An 18,373-nucleotide genomic window follows, 5' to 3' on the forward strand; every position below is an offset into this window, starting at 1 on the left:
CGGCAGTAGCCAAGGAACCGCTCGATCGGGTTCAGTTAACAGCCATCGATCGATCGCTCGGGTTCAGTAATGCGTAGCCTGCAGTGCAATCGCTCGGGTTCAGTTAGAGCCCAACGCCTCGCTCAGGTTCAGTTAGAGCCAACACCTCGCACACACGCGCGTACGTGTACGAGAGAAATGCGCATCGCTCGGCCCCCGACCTCCCACCGTAACCGGGAACTCCCCGAAATTTTCCTCCCCTCGCTTCTACCATGGTTTTTTCCATCATGGACAGCCCAAAGAATGTCATGCAGCTGCGTCTCCGGCCCGCCCAGGACGAAAAGCCCATTTTCTGTCATGATTTTTTGTCATAGAAGTAGGAGCCCACCACATCTATGATGATACCAGGTTTTGTCACAATTATCGTCATAGAAGTGTCATATGTATGACAGAAAATTTTTTCGTTCGGCCCAAAATGTCACGGGCGTGTCTTTTTTGTAGTGCCACCATCTACACCGCGTTGTGGTCATACCCCCAGCGACACCAACATCCTAGTCCATAACGCTACAGCACACTGGTCTTGAGGAGCCCTGCTGTTATTCCTGTACTTGGCACATCTTACCCTTTGTCCAGCGTCGCTGGAGTCTGCCTGATTCATGGCCCATCATAGAATGTCCACTGACATTGGGCCCTTCACTAGGCCAGGAATCAGTGTCTTCAGCTCCTCCGTCGTAGCCTTCTTTACCACAACGTCGATCTCCTTGTGCATGTCTTCGATGCTGCTAAAGTTCGAGCACACTTCCATGGTGTTCTCAAATTCGTGTGATCACTGAGTGAGCACTCGAGGAAGAAAGCCTTCCATCCAATGCCCCAGGGGAAGGGGTTGGGGTTGGAGTTCATGGCGATGGAGAGGTGGAAGAGGAGAGACAGAGAGGGTTTGAGTGCGGTGATGGGTAAGTAGGGTGGGTAAATATAGGAGCGATAGACCGATAGGAATGAATGTTGATCTTTGAACTTCTAGTTGTTCATAATGCATATCAACACGGCGGGTATTCTGCCATTGGACAAGGGTAAGGAGGTCGTGCCGCCATTGGACAAGGGCAAGGAGGTCGTGCCGCCGTTGGAGGATGACGTGGTGGTGCAGGATCCCCGGCGGCAAGTGAACGAACTATGGGCACTACCATGAGGAGGCAGGACCAACCCACTTATGCAAGGTGATCCTTACTCCGAAACTAGGGAGTCTTCCTTTGCCTTTGGACTTCACAAAGAACTTCCCCGTCGTCCCTATGGAGTTCAGGCTCAAGACGAACACCAGCTGCGCATGGAGGGTCACGGTCAGGGTGATCGATGACACGGTCACTCTTGATCAGGGTTGTGCCCCCTTCACCGTTGTTCACCAGATCAGGATCAGGAACATGGTGACCTTCAAGTTGCTAACTCCTGACACCCTGAAAGGTGATCGTCTTCAACGATAATGGCGTGGAGGTGGTCACCAAGTGCAAGAAGTACCATGACTCCTTCGCCGTGACCGCCTAGAGAGCTCATGTTGCCCATTGCCTATTGCTTGTGAAGTTTTAAGACTATTATGTGGTGCGGTTTGGTTTAAAACTTATCCTAATGTTGAACTTGTTCTAATGTGTGGTTAATACTTTTATGTGTGCCTCTATTTGTTCTCCTTGCTCTACTTTTGTTGTTAGCTATCTATGTGTACCTCTGGTAACCTCACCACAACACCGAGGAGGGTTACCAAACAATTGTCCTATATGCAACCAAACAACCGTACTTGTGTTTCCCTCGAAACAAGTCCGCAACCAAACAGGTTGCCTTTTCTTTCGGCACATGCAGGCTAGAGGGGGTGCAGACAACCAATCAATACGCATATGTTACTTTTGCATGCATTTTCCCTATCAAGCCCGACTGGGACAAGTATGCAAAGTGCCTAAAAAGATGCATGTAACCAAATGCACCCTAGATGACCAAATATTATGTTTATTTTGAGAGTCGGCGGTGTTGGAGCTGCCCTCGAATCTTAATCAGGGAAGTGAAGGAGAGAGCAGTAAGGCTGGCCATAGTGGTGGTATCTTAGCCGGTACTCCCTCTATCCATCTATATAGGTGCGTTTTTCACGGAGGTGGATTAGGAGCACACAACGACGATGCCCTCCGAAATCACGGCCTATCGTCTGGCCCCTGGGGATTCGCGTCACTTTAGCCGAACTGATTTTTTAAGCGTGAACACACGACCAAGTTGTATAGTTTAGCAGTGTGTACATGTCCTTTGACATTTAATATAGTTGACACTTAATGGTATATTTGTGTAGTGTGGTGGGGTAGCATACTAAATTGGACAGCAAAAGTCAGCAAACATTTATATACATTGACTGGGTCGGAGACTTGAACATGTCTCCTTCATGGGCAAATGCTAGAACAGTGTATGTAGGTCTTAGCTGTAGGTCGGATTTTGTTTTTTACCGTGGTAGAAATGTCGTGTATGGAGTAGCTGTTCCAAGACATTTAGATAATAATTGTATGGGTCAATTATATAATAATTTGCCACTGTCGCCCCAAATTGGCCATGAGTTGGAAATAACAAGGGGAGCTTGACATGCCAATTAGAACCATGTAAGAAGGAAATAGAGAGTAGCTGAGGAACAGCTGAGCTGAGAATCAAACAACTTGGGGGAGATATGTTGTGGTGAAGAAGATGGCCGGTTTTATGAACAGGCGGTCGGAGGAAGATGACCGTTCCCATAAACAACATGGTGTCGTTGGGGAGGAAGATCGGTGAGCGTGTGCATTTAATTGTAGCGGGTGGTTGAGAGTTGGTGGTAGAGGCCGGATCAACCCCACTTGAACAGGAACTATCTGACGAGGGTACAAAACGCGTGGACTCCACTTCTTCTATACCGCATAGTGTAAAACATAATGCAATTCTGCAAAATAGAGAATACAATGCATCTATTATAGTCGGTTCGGATTCCAATGTGACTGGATGCGCAGGATTATAGAGGGCATCGTCGCCGTGTGCTCCTATGCAATTTCACGTTTTTCACAGCTAACTTTGACCATAATATATGACATGCAGGTTACATAAATCATACTATCAAATTCGTACGTGAAAGGAGATTCCAATGATATAGTTTTCACATTATACATCTTATATATTATTAATTTTATCAAGAGTCAAAGGTTATCTCAAAAAATGTATTAGGCCCTATATATATGGATGGAGGGAGTATCATGCACTCGAGACTAACAAACACGATGATATGCAGACAATTAAAGAAGTGAGAGATGGAATAACATAGGTAGATACCGTATCATATGGGTGGAGGGAGTACTATGTGTCATGAATGTAGTCCCTCCGTTCCTAAATATAAGTCTTTTTAGACTTTCAAATGGACTACAACATACAGATGTATGTGGACACATTTTAGAGTATGGATTCACTCATTTTGCTCCGTATGTAGTCACTTGTTGAAATGTCTAAAAAGACTTATATTTAGGAATGGAGGGAGTAATAAATAAGATCATCTATGATACTAATCTAAGATAACACTCTCTCCTTTCCGGTTTAGGTTGGTCGGAATGGGAGTATCATAAGTGGTATCATGCATGCCAACTAGACTTTTTGGATGATATGTCACACAATTAAATGACTAAAGAGAGGGTGTGGTATTATATCATGATACCGTATCATATTACATATTATACTACTTTGTGTCATGCATGTCAATTAATAAGGCAACCTAGGATACTAACTTATGATACTATGCATTACAGGTGTAGTATCATACACTAGTATCATATGCATGATACTAGTACACTAGTAGAAAAAGGACCTAATGTGAGACACATTAGTCCCGGTTTGATTTCGATCCGGTACTAATGGTACCATTAATGCCGGTTCGAATGGCTATGCATTAATGCTGGTTCGTGTTGAACCTTTAGTACCGGTTCGTGGCACGAACCGGTACTAAAGGGGTGGTGGCAGGCTGGCGTCAGGCCGGGGCCCCACGATCACCTTTAGTACCGGTTCGTGGCACAAACCGGTACTAAAGGGCTAACCTTTAGTACCGGTTCGTGCCATGAATCGGGACTAAAGGGGTCTGACCTACACTCCCGGTTGGAGACACAGACCGGGACTATAAGGCAATTTCCAAACTCTACCACCACCCCCACCCCCCCCCACCCCCGTGTATCGCCATTTCAGTTTTGAAAAAATCAAAAGAAAATGATAAAAACTTCAAAAAATAAAATCCTTTGAGAGGTAGTTATATTACTACATCTACTAGTTACGAAAATTTGAAAACTTAAATTTGGACATGTTTTGCAAAAAGTGTAGGGAAAATGTAAAAACGGCTATAACTTTTGCATACGATGTCGGAAAAAAACATATAATATATCAAAAAATTCAGCACGAAAATCCGCATCCGATTTTGATGGCCTACGACTTGTTTGAAATTTTTTTAGAATCCTCAAGTTCCAAAAGGAAAAAAAGATATGCCCAAATTTTAGTTTTTTTAGTTTTGGTTAAATCTGGTCAAACTATGGTCAAACTACTTATTCAAGAAGTATTAATGTTACTACATAATTAGTCAAGAATATTAGTGTTAATAAATAATTATTTCAATTTTTTGAATTTTGGTCAAATCTGGTCAAACTATGGTCAAACTGTGGTCAAACTTATTCAAGAAATATCAGTGTTACTAAATAATTACTGTTTTTTAGAATAATAGTTTCAAACTCAAACGATGAAACGTGTGACCTAATGCTCAAGCTAAACTGCTGAGGGTCAATAGGATTGACAACTTACATTTGTCACGAAAACGAAGTTAAGCGTGCTCGGGGTGGGGGAGTAAGAGGATGGGTGACCGGTCGGGAAGTTAGACGATTGGAATGAGTGATCCACACTTTGACCAGTTAAGAGGGGTGATTATAGACTAAATCATCAAATAATTCAGAAAATCAAAAATTAAAAAAAAATCATTTTTTCAAAATTTTCAAAAAAAAGAATTTCTAAAAAAAACCTTTAGTACCGGTTGGTAACACCAACCGGTACTAAAGGTCCCCCATACCACGACGCGAGCTCACGCCACGTGGTGGGCCTTTAGTAGCGGTTCGTGTCGAACCGGTACTAAAGGGGGGGCCTTTAGTGCCCACACTTTAGTGCCGGTTGCAGAACCGACACTAAAGGACCTTACGAACCGGTGCTATTACCCGGTTCTGCACTAGTGGTATATGATACTCACCATTACGACCAGCCTTATATGGCTCAACTCAAAAATCTCACTAACCAAGATAGATGATGAGTGGTGGAATGATTTTGATAGTTTGCAAAAGTACTCAATTAATACGCTCGTTTTCATCAAACAATTGTGTTTACCAATGCATTAATGACAATGCATGCATGCATGACTAATAAATAACTAAGAACTTCTACATGCATTGGTGAGTTTTCTTTTAATCCTTGCATGCAATGATTTAATGCACCTCGATATTTGAATGTGTGATGTGAAGCAATAAAAATGAGACTTATAAAACAAGAAAATGAAAGTTTTGAGATAAGCCTTATAAACCTGAAGTAGGATAGTATGCACTATGAAGGTAGTACTCCCTCCATTTTTGTATATAAGACCACAATACATTTTGCATACGTACAAAGCCACAAACAGTAAACAAGTCAAAAAATGATGATGTTGCCTCATACTAGCAACCCATGGTATAACTAGTAGCATGCTTGCATTGGATGATAATGACACATTCAACCACTTCCTTTCTCATATCCACTCAATTTTATCGAATTTGCATGCATCTATTAATTAACTCGGTAAACAAGAGAAAAGGCTAGCTTGTAAAGCAGTTATTAAATTTTATATTGATACATGTAATTTATGTTTGTGGTCTTGTATATAAAATGAAGCAACTAATCTATCATATTCACTCCTCCTTAAAAGAGTGTACTTTCAATTTTGTTGGAAAGTCAAACTTTTTTATGTTAGACCGTATTTACACAGTAATAGATCAACATTTGTGCCATCAAATTAGTAGCATTAGATGCATGATAAAATATATTTTCGTCATATATCTATTTGGTTTCACAAGCATTGGCATATTTTCCACAAACTCGGTCAAACTTTGAGTTAGTTTGACCCTCTAACAAAATTGAAAGTATACTATTTTATAGACATAGTTTGACCCTCCGTTTCAAAATATAGTGCGCCCGCGCTTCCCGAGGTTTAACTTTGACCATAAATTTAACCAACGAGACCGACTGTGGCGGGAGAAAAAATATATAATTGAAAAACTTCTTTTGAATACGAATTCACTGGTATAACTTTTGCTCCCGCCGTAATCGGTATCATTGGTTAAATATATGTTGAAGCGCAGGAATCGAGGACGCATTATATTTTAGACCTCCTCCAATGTAAAGGTGATTAGATGTTAGCAGCAAGCCATGTCCATGTGTGTGTGTGCATGCGTGGCGTGGTGGTGTGAGTTAGCTAGCTAGGTGAGTGCATGACCAGTAGGATAGACTTCTGGATAGGTTGTTGGCTGGATGTGATTTAGCAGCCTACATGCAAGGAGTCAGTTGGTTAGTGGGCTAGCCATGCACGGTAGTTAGCAGCCACAGGTGAAGCTGGCTGCGTCGTGCGCATGGAAAACTTGGGCGTTGCGCTGCTGGGAACTACAAAAGGCCTGGCCTCGAGTGTGTGTTGTACCGGGGGAGCTGTGTTGTAAGCCATGTAGCCGGGAGACTGAGTACGTGCTCAGGGAAGAAAGAATACGCCGTTCGTGCGGCGGGGCGGAGTTCGTGCTCCGGGCAAAAACCTCTGTCCATCTCCCTTTCTCGTTGGTTCGAGCCACGGCGTCACATAGAGAGCGAGGGCAAGGGCAGCGCGGCAACAACAATTGGTATACAGAGCCACAAGGTTCGAGGGGCGGCCGTGGCGCGCGGCGGCGTCCGCGGCGCGCGCGGTGCGCGGCGGATATGAAGGTCTTGGCAACGGCACGCGGCGAGCGCGTGGCGTCGGCAACGCGTGGCGAGTCCACGGCGGTGTGGCGTGATGCCGTGCGCGCAGCGAGCGCGTGGCGTCGGCAACGTGCAGCGAGTCCGCGGCGATGTGGCGTGATGCCATGCGCGCTACGAGTAGCGGCGGTCACGGAGATGAGGAGGTCGCGGAGGACCTGTGTGGTGGTGCAGAGGCCGCGGTGGCTCGGCGCGACGACCGTGGAGGTGTTGTGCTGCGGTTGACGGCACAGCGGTGCAGGGCAATAAGCGCGGCGGCGAGTCGGGCGCGACCGGTGCGTGTTATGGGTGCGCACTGGACGCGTCGGGACCGCGGGAGTGGACCGCGTCGAGGCGCTGGACCTGGTTGCACAGATCGCGTACGTGCGCGGCGGGAGCGCGGGCCGGGAGCGCGGGGACATGAGGAGTGCGCGTGAAGGGCACGCCGGCACGGTGGCGTGACGAAGGCAGCGGAGAACTGACCGCATCGAGGCGCTGGACTCGGGCCGTGGCGACTGCGTGCGTGCGCGTCGTGTACACGAGCCTAGGAGCGCGGGACATGGGGTGCTGCACGACGGAGGCCACAGCGGCGCGGTGCGACGGCCATGGCGCGACGTTGACAACGAGCCTGACATGTGCAAGGTCATGGCTTGGGGCGTGAATATTAGCAGCAAGCCATGTCCATGTGTGTGTGCGTGCATGTGTGGCGTGGTGGTGTGAGTTAGCTAGCTAGGTGAGTGCATGACCGGTAGGATAGACTCCTGGATAGGTTGTTGGCTGGATGTGATTTAGCAGCCTACATGCAAGGAGTCAGTTGGTTAGTGGGCTAGCCATGCACGGTAGTTAGCAGCCACAGGTGAAGTTGGCCGCGTCGTGCGCATGGAAAACAAAGGCGTTGCGCTGCTGGGGACTACAAAAGGCCTGGCCTCGTGTGTGTGTTGTACTGGGGGAGCTGTGTTGTAAGCCATGTAGCCGGGAGACTGAGTACGTGCTCAGGGAAGAAAGAATACGCCGTTCGTGCGGCGGGGCGGAATTCGTGCTCCGGGCAAAAACCTCTGTCCATCTCCCTTTCTCGTTGGTTCGAGCCACGGCGTCACATAGAGAGCGAGGGCGAGGGCAGCGTGGCAACAACATTAGATGAGGTGCTAAGTGCATTAAATATCTTAGCAACTCAACTTCCCAATGCATAGGTGTTTAACTTATTGTTGCTAAGCACACTTTATTTAATGAGTTAGCACCTAAAGTCTTTCATCCAGTAATCAAGTTGTTTCATTTAAGGCCTCCTTTGGTTTGTGGGGTTTTTATAGGAATTCTATAGGATACAATTTGCAAAGGAAATATTCCTTTGAAGGCATCCTTTGATTCATAGAGTAGGAATATCATAGGAATAGGAAAATCATAGGAAGTGAGATGGTATGCATCTCACTTCCTATAGGGAAAGAGATGTCACTTGATTCACAGGATAGGATTTTTTTCCATTGAGTCTAGGCTAATATTTTTTTCCTTTGAAATGTGAAGGATTGATTCATATCCTACATATGAATAGGAATTCATTTCTACAAACCAAAGGGCTTCATAGGAATTTTTCCTATAAAAATCCTATCCTTTAGAAATCCTACAAGATTCCTCCAAACCAAAGGAGGCCGAAGCCTTTTGGTTTGTAGGAATGGATTCCTATTCCTATGTAGGATAGGAATCAATCATTCACATTTGGAGGGGAAAGAACATTAGCCTAGACTCAATGGAGAAAATCCTATCCTATGCATCAAATGGCATATCTTTCTTTATAGGAATTGACATGCATGTCATCTCACTTCCTATGATTTTTCTATTCCTATAAAATTCCTATCCTATGAATCAAAAAATGCCTAAGGCCTCTTTTGGTTCATAGGATAGGATTATCATAGGAATAGAATTTTGTAAGAAATGAGATGGCATGTATCTCAAATTCTATGAGTAGGAATAGGAAACAAGATGTCATTTGGTTGACAGCAAAGAAATTTTTCCATTGAGTCTATGCTCATTTTTATTTTCCTATGAAATGTGAAGGATAGGAACCAATCTTATGTAGGAATAGAAATCTATTTCTATGAACCAAAGGGCTCTAAACAAAAAAATCCTATAAGAATCCTATCATCTAAAATTCCTATAAAATTTCTCCAAACCAAAGGAGGCCTAAATGGTTTACCTAGCTACACGTGCTTGGCATTGGTTCTTCCTAAGATCATCAAAATGCTCTCTCTCCTTAATTGTTGTGTCATGTCATTTTTTTATTTATGTGGCATGCTTAGCACCTCTCCCGCTTGAAGCACTGAAACGGAGAGAGTACTACTTGCTATGCTAGCTTGGTCAGCCTTTGCGGCAGCGAATACCAAAAACATTGTCCTGTCGGCGGAGGAGAGGTTGAGAGCCCTGGTGCTTGGCGCCAAATACTGCAATGGCGCTGCTCCCAACGGGACGACTGCGACGCCCAACGCACCCCAATCAGACCGACCCGGCTCCACCGTGACCACCCGCCGAACGCCGATGCCACCTGCCGCGCCGAAACCTAACCAAACCTCTACACAATGCTCGCAAAGCAGCCCCACAGCTAGTAGTAATATTCTCGCAGCAGCGCCCTACGGAGCCTACACCACTCTATCACTCCGTCTTCCTCTGCTTTACCGCTTTTCTCTTCTTGTCTCGTATCCACTCTAGCGCCGGAAGGAATCCGTCGACCCAGAGCCGAGCTGCCTTTTCAGTTTGTCACTGACGACGAGCCTGCTCTGCCCGGACGCCAAAAAATGCAGGCCTACAGCCGACGGCACTGGAATTCATCAACGGATGCGCAAGAATCCGACGGATGAATCGAATGATGCAATGCAAGTTTGACATGAGATGAGAACGCAAGAGGGATGATTGCGAATTACGATCCGAGCTGATGGCCGCAATCGATTTGCATTGTCAGACGCCCTCAAAGAGTAGTACAAGCGGCACTCGATTACAAATCACGCGACGACAGAGCTGAGCTCCGGCAAGCTCCCCCACCGCGACGCACTTGATGTCGCTTCTTGTCGGCGGTACAGACAGAGTGACGATGGATCCATGACCGACCCAGCGCCGGAGGTGACAGCGTCCTGGTCTGGCTAGGGCTCTCCGGCCCGCGACAGCCGGGACGGCGCGCGGCAGGTGGGGCAGGACGCGCGCGCCGCGAGCCACCCGTCCACGCAGGCCCCGTGGAAGCCGTGGCCGCACGCCGGGAGCACGCGGACGCGCTCGCCGTCCGCCAGCTCCGACAGGCAGATGGCGCACTCCGCGTCGCCCCACCCGCCGGCCAACTGGACGCCCGCCCCTGCCCCGGCCTCCACAGAGAATTCGGCGGCCGCGGCGTCGGACGGAGGCTTCGGCGGCTGTGGCTGCCCCTGCGCCTGCGCCCGCGCCCGCGCGCGCGCGCGCGCGGCGCGGCGGCGGGCGAGGCGGCGGAGGAGGAAGCGAGCGGCGGCGTGGAGGGAGAAGGCGAGGAGGGAGACGCAGGCGAGGATGATGAGGATGGTGGCCACGTTGGAGAAGAATGCCCGGGAGCTGGAGTAGGGGCCCCAGGCGTCGCCCGTGGCGTGGGGCAGCGGCCTCGGCGGAGGCGGAGACGTGGCGTTCATGGGGGGCGAGGCGGTGTGGTTGGTCCGGCGTGCCATGGCTCTCGATCTCTGGAGAGTGCTGTCGACGGCTTGGAGCGGGAGTCGACAGTGAATGAGTGAAGGAGGGCGAGCCTGCAAGGAGGCGTCGTTGTCTGGGTTTGGCAATGGCCTTGGCTTTTTGTATGGTTTCTTTCTTTTCTTTCCTCGGAGCTGACGGGCCGCTACTCAGAGTGAGAGTGGAGTGGTAGGCTTGAGTGACCATGCATGATCAGGCATGCGTGCACGAAGATGCCTTGCGCCATACCTCATCTCACGCAGGCTCGCTTGTTTAGAAAACGGACTCTGAATGCATGTTCCATCAGGCTGGTGGTAATAGGGAGTATCATATACTAGTATCATGCATATGATACTAGTGTATGATACTACATCTCTAATGCATAGTACTCTCTCCGTTTTTATTTAGTCTGCATATTAGCTTTGGTCAAAGTCAAGCTTTATAAGTTTTGACTAAGTTTATAAATAAAAATATTAATATATACAATAAAAAAATTAATACCAATAGATTTATTATTAAAGGTACTTTCACATCATATAGATTTGTTATGGCAAATGTTTATATATTTTTTTATAAACTTGGTCAAATTTTGCAAAGTTTGACTTCAGTCAAACCTAATATGCAGACTAAATAAAAACAGAGGGAGTATCATATATTGGTATCATAGAGGACTACATTTATTGTCACGCATGACACAAAGTAGCACATCATTTAATATGATACAGTATGATATGATACTTAAGTCTCTCTTTCTTCATTTACTTTTATGCCACCTCACCAAAATTGATTAGTTGATATGTATGATGCTATATCTATGATACTCCCGTTGCGGGCAGCCTCATAATTCAGATTCAGGGGGTGTTTGTTTCCAGGGACTTTTTAGTGTAGGGACTAAAAAAAGTCCCTACCAAACCAAACAGGGTGGGACTTTTTTAGGACTTTTTGCTAAAAGTCCTTAGAAGCACCTCCTTGAGAGTCTTTTTCAAAAAGTCCTAGGACTATGAGTAGAGTAGTACCATGCCCTACTTCCTAGACCAACTGATGGATGGCGTTACTTACTTAACTCTGGTCAATGCTCTTCCCCTGGCAGTACCAAGAAGGTTAATGCTGGCTTTTAAAGTTTCTGGCCCCTCGTCACCTCATCGAGCGTATCAAAAAGACGAGCAGGCGTCCTCTTGGCGCAATCTCCAAGAGCCGCAAAGCTCAGTGTTCAATCCTCTGTGTGAGGTGAGTGTATTTGATGTTTTACTCTACTTAAGGTACAGCAGTAATTTGTTTTAACCTCTAGGATTTCTCCCTCCCTGGGCCAAAATCGGACACCATTGTCATGTTTATTACGTATACTCCAGTAATTTTCACGTATCACATTAGGACATTTTCACTTGTTTTATGGTTGTTCATAAAGTTTGCCACATAAAAGCAATTTTAACGGGGCGATCCATTTCGTCCGCGGGTGTCTGTTTGGATCGGCACGGACACAAAAGTCGAACCAACACATCGACCTAAACGGACACGCGTCCGCTTTTCGTCCGCAGGCGATCAATTCCCGGCTCATTTTTTAGCCGGATTTACGTCGACGCGGACACGAGACGGACACGTGCGCTCGCATTCTCCTTCCCCTGGCCCGCTGGTCATCCTCTCCCATTCCAACAAGCCCTCGCCAGTCTCCTTCGTCGTCGCCGCCGCCGCCCACACCGCCCATTTCATCGGTGGTTCTGCCAGCTGCCGGCGCCACAACATCCCCCTCTACAACGCCGCCACCTCTCACGTCGCCCGCCACAGCCGTCTTGCCGCCTGGGAACCGAAAGCTTCCCACCCCCGCTTCCTCAACACAACCACGACCGTGACCAAGAAGCTGCCTCGTCCAGATCCTCACCAGCACGCTCGTCAGACGCCACCAGGGCAGCTAGCTGGTCCGAGGGCGGCGCGACTCCCTTCGCCGGCCGTCTCCTTCGTCGATGCCCGCAAATTGTTCGACAGTTTGCCAAGGTACAAAATGGACTCCGTCTACAAGGTTTTTTTTCACAATTTCCTTTGCGACTCCGATGATTCCTCGTCCAATGAGGAGGAGGAGATCTTGGTTGCCGTGTTGGTCCATCACCACCTCAATAGTCAGCGCCCGCGTTTTGTGGTTCCATTCCGGGCCACCTTCCGGCGTTGAACCGCAACCGAGAGAGCGGGCACTTCCTTTTTTGAAAGGAATACTTTGACACAACAAATCCGTTGTTCAAATATCAGAAATTCCGCCGCCCTTTCCGTATGAGTAGACATCTTTTCAACCGTATTAGAGAGGGTTGGGCGGCTATGATGACTATTTTGAGTGCAAAGAGGATACTATTGGAAAGATTGGTTTCTCCTCTTATAAAAAATGCACTGCCACCATCCGAATGCTTGCATACGAAGTGTCCGGTGATCTCATTGACGAGTACGTCCGTATGAGCGAGTCTACATGCCCGGTGATCTCATTGACGAGTACGTCCGTATGAGCGAGTCTACATGCCCGGTGATCTCATTGACGAGTACGTATGTATAAGTTCTGCAAGGCTGTTATTGTTGTATTTGGCCCTGAGTACTTGAGAGAGCCGACTCGTGAAGATACAGCCCGTTTGTTGGCGATGAATGCCAGCAGTGGCTTCCCAGGGATGCTTGGCGGCATAGACTGCATGCACTAGGAGTGGAAGAACTGCCCTTCAGCTTGGCAAGGACAGTATAAGGGCCATGTCAGGGCTTGCACTGTCATACTTGAGGCCGTGGCGTCTTAAGATCTCTGGATCTGAAACTTTTTCTTTGGCATGGCCGAATCACACAATGAAATCAACGTGCTTCAGCGCTCGCCGGTGTTTGCTAGGCTTACCGAAGGCAACAACCCACCAGTGAACTTTATTATCATCGGCCACAACTACACAAATGATACTACCTGGATGACAGTATCTATTCTCAGTAGACCACTATTGTGAAGACAATCCCCAAACCTGTCGGAGAGAAGAGAAAAAGATTTTCCCAAGAGTAAGCGAGTGCTAGAAAGGACGTTGAGCGTGCCTTTGATGTTTTGCAATCTCGATGGGGCATCGTCCGGTATCCTGTTAATACTTGGAGCACGCAGAAACTATGGAAGGTGATGACTGCTTGTGTGATCATGCACAATATAATCATAGAAGATGAGCGCCCAGAACGTCTGTACGATCAAGAGTTTCAGTTTCAAGGTGAGAATATTGTGTCTCAACATGAAGGAGCAGCAACGTTTGAACAATTCACCAAATTTCATCATGACATGCGTGATTGGGAAACTCACATGCAACTGCAAAATGATTTGTTTGAGCATATGCGGGCTCATGTTGGCAACCATTAGTTGTATCTTTTTTATTCGGCTTGCAAAACTATATGAGACATTTTTACTTTTATTCGGCTTGTAAAACTATGCTATTTTTTTGTTGAAACTATGTTACTTATTTGATTCTAGACTATATGTTTGAATGCAGAAGTTATGTGTGAAACATTATAAAAAATGAGCTATTTGTTGAAAACGGTAGCCAGCCGGTCACACCGGCACATATGGGTCGACGCGTTACGTGCACTGTCATCCCAATTAAAAACAGGACGGACGTCGGGCAGACGGCCGATTCAAACGGACAAAAACGCCGTCCGCTTGAATCGGCGCGTTGAAGCTGCTCTAAGCGTGATGAGGACATCTCCAACGTCGTGGCCTACAGCGTCCGCAAATGTCTGGACCATCATGTTCGGACATTTTCTTGCCATGCAATGTGGGGCCTCAAACAGCGTTGTCTTCGTTTGTCCGAATTCCCTCAAACCGGATTCAAAACTAGTGAAGATTTGTGGGAGTTTCGGCCAGCACCGTGTAGCGCCCAAAATCCCGCACAAAGTCCGCGTATTTTTCACTCTGTCCCTTTCCATTGGCTTTGTATATCCCCGAGAGCCCATACATAGGGAACCGAGTTAGCCCAACCTGATTGTAGATGTCTTGCAAAAAATATTTGGTCACAGCTCCAGCATTGTGTAGTTTACATGTCGTTGCCTTTGACTGTGCAGAAAAAAGTCTTTAAATGTACCAGAAAGTGATATAAAAGTACGTCATCACCTATTTTAACTGACTGCAAGCCTGCAGCCGTGTTCGTACCCGCAGAGTCGGGTGCATGCAGAGCAGCCAGCACGCAATGAAAATCGACGCACGACGTCGTCACTTGAGATTAACTCCAACGTGGGCGCAAATCGGACGGTTGTTTTTGTCCGGTTTATGTCTGTTTATACGTGAGTAAACAGAAGACTGTGTCCGGTTTTGGTCCGGCCGTCGGTGCGGTCACCCTGCTGCCGCATCTCAATATTCTGTCCGTATTTAGATTTTAAAATTTTGACAACAAAGACATTACAAATAATTTAAAATGATATATATTACATTAAAACTTAAACCTCTACAAAGTCCCACAACCGCACATTCAAACTAAACTTAAAATAAAAATAAAAATAAAAACTAGATGGTCGTCGCCGCCATGGCCGTCGTCCTCATTCTCGTCCTCGTCCTCGTCACCCATGGTGAGGTCAACATAGGGCGGTGGTTGTCATAGGTGGGCTGGCGGCCCCTGCGATGGTTGTGGGGTGGGAGGTGCCTGCACTACTTCTGGCCCTGGCGGGGACGATGACCATGTGTCCGCGCCCACCACAAGGCGACACAGATACATACTCTGTTGTGCAGGGCATCATGTCCGTTCACCATCGCGATTGCCCCACCAAGGCCGGGTTCCAGGCCGCAGCGGGAGGCTCCTCCGGCACCTCCTCCTTCACTTCCTCCATCACCTCCTCCTTCACTTCCTCCATCACCTCCTCCTTGACCCGCAGCTCGAGGATGGTGACATTGCCAGCGGTCGACGGGGCCAACATCTCGTCGAGGCCCTCCCACTGGGCGCGGTCGTGCTCCCGGACAGAGTCGTCGAGCACCCTCCTCGCCACCTCCTCCTCCTCAACGGACATGGTGGGAGGTGATGATGGCAGGGACGATGAGGGGGAGGGTGTGGGAGTGCGCGTGGCGGGGGTGGGCTTAGAGCACGCGCGCGGCTGGCTCGGAGCACGACCAACAAAATAGGTTTGCCACATTAGATCATGCTCGTCCCGGAACCGTGTCCTAGATCGGGGAATCGCGACGTCCATCTTCTGATGGAAGGGGAATGCGACAGTGATTGATCTCCAACACGTGGGCGTGACCGCTCAGTGGGGTTGGCGGCAGTGGCACCAGATCTGGGCTCAGGTATCAGTTGTTCGGAAGATGGACGTCGCTCAATGGCAGCGGTGTGCCCGTCTCCCAGCAGCATTGGCATATGTTGACCTTCACACAAGGCCGCACGTGAGGCGGGGCCGCCGGCAAGGAGATGGTGAAGGCGGGCGGCGAGGTGGAGTGGGCGGCAACGCTCCGCATGAACGATGGGCCTGCCTCGTGGTCGTGCTCCCACTTCTTCCCGGGATCCATTTCCACATTCCCATGGTAGAAGGCGGGCAACGGGAGGTGTTAGAGCGGTGGTCGGAGGTTTGGTTTGGATGTCGGGGCTCGAGGAGGCAGATAGCGAAAAAAGTAAAAGTGTGTGGACTGGCCGGTCCACGGCTTTCATTAAAAAGGACGGACGACTGACTTGCAAGCCCCGTCGGGCGTGTGGATCTAATGAAGCCGGTGGGAACAGTTGGACGGTCGACAGGCGGGCCCAAAGCAAACGATGACACAACGCATGGGTGCGGCTAGCATTCGTCTGGACGCAAATCAGGTCCTAATTTGCGCCGGATTTAGGTCCACCTAGACACTGAACGAACGCTCTTTACAGTTATGGTCATGCGTGTGGCTATGATCTATGTATGTTTCGATTCAAACGGACACGACCAGATCAAATAGGGTCGTCCGTTGGGTTGACCTGAGAGCTATGACCGTCGGACTGCAATGCAGGCACGTCGAGACGGAGGATCTCCATCTCATGACCGACCATCCAGCCCGAAGCTCCCGCCAGCGCCGCTCGTCCCGTCCACAGCGAAGAGATTCGTGACCTGTGAGCATGAACACACTATTTATTTTTTTCACGAATACGCAAGTTGCGTATCATTCCATTGATAGGTAGAAAGTGAGAGTTACAGGGGCCCAATTACAAACTCCGACACCAACGGAAGAGTTAGCAACTAGGGTTAGGGAGAGACCGGAATGCTCAGCTCGGAAAACAGAGCATAAACGCACCTAAGGCGGCTCAAATTGGGTGATCGCGGCAAGTCCTCTAGCCCCAGTCAGGGCCCAGGTCCGTGACTAGTCAAGAATGTTCTACCGACCTAGTGACGCAGAACACACTATTTATTACCCGCGGTCTTATGACAATCCGGAGGGAGGACTGTAATGTGGAGCTTTAACTTTGGACGCCCGCGAAAGCATGAACACATTATTACCCGCGTTCTCATGGGTCGGGGCACATGCAAGAAACAACTTGGCTGCAACCACAGAACGAAACTACTACACGGACGACACTGCCCGGCTGAACTCCACACGACGCGAGAATGAACGGTGCTAGCTACGTTTGCTCTAACGCATGAACGGTTTGATGTGTAGCATCGTTCGGTGATCGTTCAATATCTGTCGTGTGTGTAGCAGCGTTGCCCATAGAAAAGAAGCGAAACTGCTCTATGAACAACAAAACATGGACGATGTGTGGACGACAACAAATTCAACGGCTGTTGCACCGCTGTGGGCATGCATGTGTGCGGCCAGATTATCACTGTTGTTCATGAGTTGTCTGATTTTGTCGTCCGTACAGCAATGTTCGAAAAGAAGCGATCATCATCGAGTATTAGAGATTGATGACTAAGAAAGTGAGCTCACCGGCTACCGGAGCGGGGCAACGAGGAGCGGCAAAACCCGCGCCTGCTCCTCCCCGCCTTCCTCGGTCTCTCCTTTGCCGTCGACGCTCTCCGGCAAGAGGCCAGGCGAGGTCCGACGGTCTCTCTGTGTAATACTGCTGCAGAGCGAGCTCGCTTCCCATCTCTGCTAACCGCTGACTGTGTGTGAAATGCAGACAGAGTTGGACTCCCAAGACCTGCTTTCTGCACGCCAAAGTATGGGCGCCGTCCTTTCTTTTTCTTTTTCTTTCTTTTAGGAAGGGCGTCGTCCTTTCTTAGGCTGCCCGTAACGGGAGTATCATACTCCCTTCATTCCACCATGTAGTGCTTTCTCTATCCACGTGCTTCAACTTTGACCGTAAATTTAACTACCAAAACCAATTGCGACGGGAGCAAAAATTATATCAGTGAATTCGTATTCGAAAGAAGTTTTTATTTATATAATTTTTTCTCCCACCGTAGTTGGTCTCATTGGTTAAATTTATGGTCAAAGTTGGACCTCGGAAAGTGCGGGCGCACTATATTTTGGAATGGAGGGAGTAGGTAGTATCATGCATGCCACCTAAGCAATTTTGATGAGGTGGCATAGAATTAAATGAAGAAAGAGAGGTTTGAGTATCATATCATGATATCGTATCATATTAAATGATGTGCTACTTTGTATCATGTATGACAATAAATGTAGTCCTCTATGATACCAACATATAATACTATACATTAGGGATGTAGTATCATAGATTAGTATCATATGCATGATACTAGTATATGATACTCCCCATTACAACCAGCTTTAGGCCAGAAATCAGGAAAAGGCCGTCTAGGCTCACGCGGTACTAATTTAGTG

At 48.0% G+C, this 18,373-nt stretch overlaps 1 protein-coding gene across 1 annotated transcript; it reads right to left on the reverse strand.

Moving 5' to 3' along the window:
- Positions 1-9,819: 9,819 nt before the first annotated feature.
- On the reverse strand, positions 9,820-10,957 carry LOC119319337 (RING-H2 finger protein ATL79-like). Its single transcript, XM_037593827.1, has one exon. It carries the CDS (start codon positions 10,656-10,658, stop codon positions 10,113-10,115), a length of 546 nt encoding a protein of 181 aa, XP_037449724.1. The 5' UTR covers positions 10,659-10,957; the 3' UTR covers positions 9,820-10,112.
- Positions 10,958-18,373: the final 7,416 nt, after the last annotated feature.

This window comes from Triticum dicoccoides, chromosome 6A (genome assembly GCF_002162155.2).
Source record: "Triticum dicoccoides isolate Atlit2015 ecotype Zavitan chromosome 6A, WEW_v2.0, whole genome shotgun sequence".
NCBI classification, from domain to species: domain Eukaryota; kingdom Viridiplantae; phylum Streptophyta; class Magnoliopsida; order Poales; family Poaceae; genus Triticum; species Triticum dicoccoides.

What these genes read in the sequence shown, in the direction of transcription:
- LOC119319337 (XM_037593827.1), bottom strand. Translation starts at nt 10,658, where the DNA reads ATGGCACGCCGGACCAACCACACCGCCTCGCCCCCCATGAACGCCACG.